Source organism: Photinus pyralis, unplaced genomic scaffold, assembly GCF_008802855.1.
Source record: "Photinus pyralis isolate 1611_PpyrPB1 unplaced genomic scaffold, Ppyr1.3 Ppyr1.4_LG3b, whole genome shotgun sequence".
NCBI classification, from domain to species: Eukaryota; Metazoa; Arthropoda; class Insecta; order Coleoptera; family Lampyridae; genus Photinus; species Photinus pyralis.
This window is the reverse complement of record NW_022170510.1, coordinates 3,378,287-3,381,737: the sequence shown is the minus strand read 5'-3', so window position 1 is coordinate 3,381,737 and position 3,451 is coordinate 3,378,287. Positions and strand designations below refer to the sequence as shown.

At 36.2% G+C, this 3,451-nt stretch overlaps 1 protein-coding gene across 1 annotated transcript; it reads right to left on the bottom strand.

The window, feature by feature from the left end:
* Positions 1-1,262: 1,262 nt before the first annotated feature.
* LOC116167009 (larval cuticle protein A3A-like) lies at positions 1,263-1,870 on the bottom strand. Its single transcript, XM_031482242.1, has one exon. The coding sequence runs from the start codon at positions 1,722-1,724 to the stop codon at positions 1,263-1,265; it is 462 nt and encodes a 153-aa protein (XP_031338102.1). The 5' UTR covers positions 1,725-1,870.
* Positions 1,871-3,451: the final 1,581 nt, after the last annotated feature.

Genomic DNA, 3,451 nt, shown 5'->3' with positions numbered 1-3,451 from the left:
CATAAAACATTAACAAATCATGTGATAATCTGAGCTACACACATTCATCAGTATGCAGTGGTCTCGCCTATTCTTTTGTACGTTCAGTTCTTTGACATATTCGTATAAAGTTTTAATTCCACAACGAGTGATTACATGATTGCATTGCATTATTTGCTACATTAATGTCATTGTACATGAAGCATTAGGCAAACACCGGGGGAGCGAGGGGGGAGGGGTATCGTCATTTATAACTAATTACAGCCACCGACATGTTTCTTACTTTGCTGCAATGTTATTTAACGTAATGCGCCTTGCACGATTTAGTTGAACCTAACCGAGTAATAATGAATATTAATATTTAGCAGGGTGACTTCTTTATCGGGCGCCGTTTGTGTTATAATTACGCACCCGTAAAATATATCTAGATCTTCATTTGTTGTAGGTAGTTATTTTGGTTGCATAAAGTTAGGCGTCCTTTAGAAGACTTTTTATCATTTAAAAGTAGACAGGAAATTCCTATATAAAATCCCTATGTCTACTTCTACATGAATATATACCCCAATATCTATATATTTCATCGGCCATTGAATACTTATATATTTGAATAGCCTTAACGTATATATTAGACAAGCAAAGGAGAATCTAGAATATTCTCAGCTAAATTTAAAAAAAATTGAAGTAAGTTGGAATTTTATCTTTATCTTGGCAACTTTTAGTTACCCTGTGTGCCTGTTAAACAGAATATATTTTAGAAATTAACAAAGAAGAAAACACAATCATTATACTATTTTTTTATTGACAGTAAAGACTACCATAGATTGCATTACAATTTATTACGTTTTTGAGTAGGTATAGATGATTTTTTTTCAGTGAAAATAAGCACGCGAGTTTAATAATCTTATAAGCCTTAAAAAGGAGCCGTCACATACTTCGTAAGCTGCAGAAACGCACAAGGAAAAAACTACGCTTTTTATACAGAGTAATCCTTTCCGGGGAGATTTCTTAATTCCGAAGGGGATTGCACAGGTTTATTACTGCTAAAATGGTTTCTTTCGTTCTCTATCAATATTAACTCCAACCGAGATATTATTTTGTAATTGCTCAATGTAGATACAGGTACTTAAAAAGAAACTTAATAGTATCCGTGTAGTGATTTCCTCCATGTAAATTTAGGATGAAGAATCATGGTACGCTTTATTTGATCGTATAAATAAGTCTTTCGCAAATTATAAATATATACAATTAGATCTTTCAACACTTAATTGCTTTAATAACAAGGTCTAATGAATTGCATGAAGCAATGGAGCTTTAGCGATCGGTGCAGCATACGCCAACGGTGCCGCAACTTTGGCGACAGGTGCAGCGTAAGCCACCTGAGCTGGCTCTTTATGCACAACGGCGTTAAAACCATTAATTGGGTCAGCAGTATATTCGACAATACGACGGGAACCATCTGCTTCGCTCAGCGAGTAACTTCCTTGCACAGCATCGCCGTTTCTTGTTTCGAAGTGGTTTTTAGAATCCCCAGTTAAGGCGTCTTGAATATCATAGTGGTAGGAGTATTGAGGATTTGGATCGAAGTCGGCGTCCGCAACGGCGACGCTTTTGGCAACAATAGGAGCGGCCCTTAGAATTGGAGCGGGTGCCAGATGACCTCTTAGCAATGGTGCGGGAGCGAGAGGTGCAATGAGGCCCCCAGCATTCACTGCGACTAGTATGCTTGCAATGATGATTACTTTCATGTTTGTAACTTTCTTACGATCACTTGATCTGTACTGAGATGTGAATGACAATTGTGCCTTATATATCCAAAAACATCTTAGGTAATCACATGAAATGGGGTCGACAATCCAGTATTACCACTAAACTAAACCGTTTACAATTTTGAAAATAACCGGGCGAACTTAATTTAAGTTTAATTGTGAATTGCTTAACGAAGTACGTGTAATTCTCAACATACTTTACGAGTTTTCGTTGCATTCAGTCATTATTATTTTGTAATCGATCGTGAGCAAATTGTATAAGGTAGACTAAAAGATTCATAAACTGTACCTGCCAACCAATGGGTTTAATGGAACTTTTAATGGATACGAAAACGAATACGCTCCAGGTTTCCTACACGCATTAAGCAAGGCAAAATCCACACTGAAATTGACGTTTTCATAAGTGTCATTATTAAAAACAGGGGGTGGCGAATTGAAATCGTGGTCATTACTACAAAGATGGCAAGAATGTTACAGCTTCCACTGTAACATTCTTAAACAAAGTATTGTTTCCCAGGTTAACGAAGATTCAGGCAAAAGAGGTAAAAAAAAAGAGTAAAAAGCGTGTTGCATTCCTCTCATACTTTTGACTTTAGCCCAAGATTTCCACACCCTGTTCAGTCTAACAACGCGAGATCGGAAGGAATGGAAATGGTAAACTGAAGGGGAAAAAACTGTTCCAGCATTCGTTTAACATACTCTTTGGTTTAACATAACAGGTACGTGTGTCTTAGCAAAAACCCAGACATTCTAACAGAACAGGATTTTGTATAAAAGATGGATAAAAATGGATAGGAGAATTTTTTTTCATTTTCTGACTTTCGTGACAAAACAATTTTCAACATCACCTCAATACCTTTGTGACCCTCTGAGGTACAGCCGCTTGCCATTCTTATCTAGTCACTCGATAAGTAACAGATTTGTAAGTGGGAATTTAAAATTAGAGTGCTTAGCTGAGTTCAGAAGCGCTCAAATATAATTCGAACCAATCGTTTGTATCTGAAACATTCAATTGTAAATTAATGTGGCAGATTAGATTTCAAAAACGGTCAAATTTAGTTTAGTTTATTTAGTTGTATTTTAGGCAACTTCATTTTGTACCTGAGAAAAAAGGATAGTGAATATTGACACAAAAAAGGCAAACATCGTAAACGCGCATGTAACTACAATTTGTTAGCGCACTTGTTGGACGGCGGTATTATGGCCACTTCCTCTGTCCGTCCGTCCGACGCCTTAACTGCTACTACAGTTTTCAATATTTAGTTCGTTCATTTTACATTCAGTAGCTCTAGCACCTGAGCTAAGATTTCTTGGCGATTAATTTACGCATGCACAAACTGTGCATAGTGTTCACTTTCTTATTCATAGAGATATTTATTTTTACCACAAATGTATCTAATAAAAATACGCATATCGCATATTATAAGAGTAAGATGTGCGCATGCGCAAACAACGCAATCTCAACTTTATAGAAATATTTTTAAATTTTCATCCAAAGATTCTTCTAGTAAAGGCAAACATCGCATATTTTAAACATCAGATCTACCCATAACTGCGCAATGCTAAGTTTCTTATTTATGAGAATCTGCCTGACGTTTTGTGAAAAAAAGTAACACTTTTCATACCATTTCTTGTAAAAAAATGTCTGCCAATTTGGTTACTATTCAAATAAAATTCTTTCCACTTCGGAGCGTCCCCAAAACTCT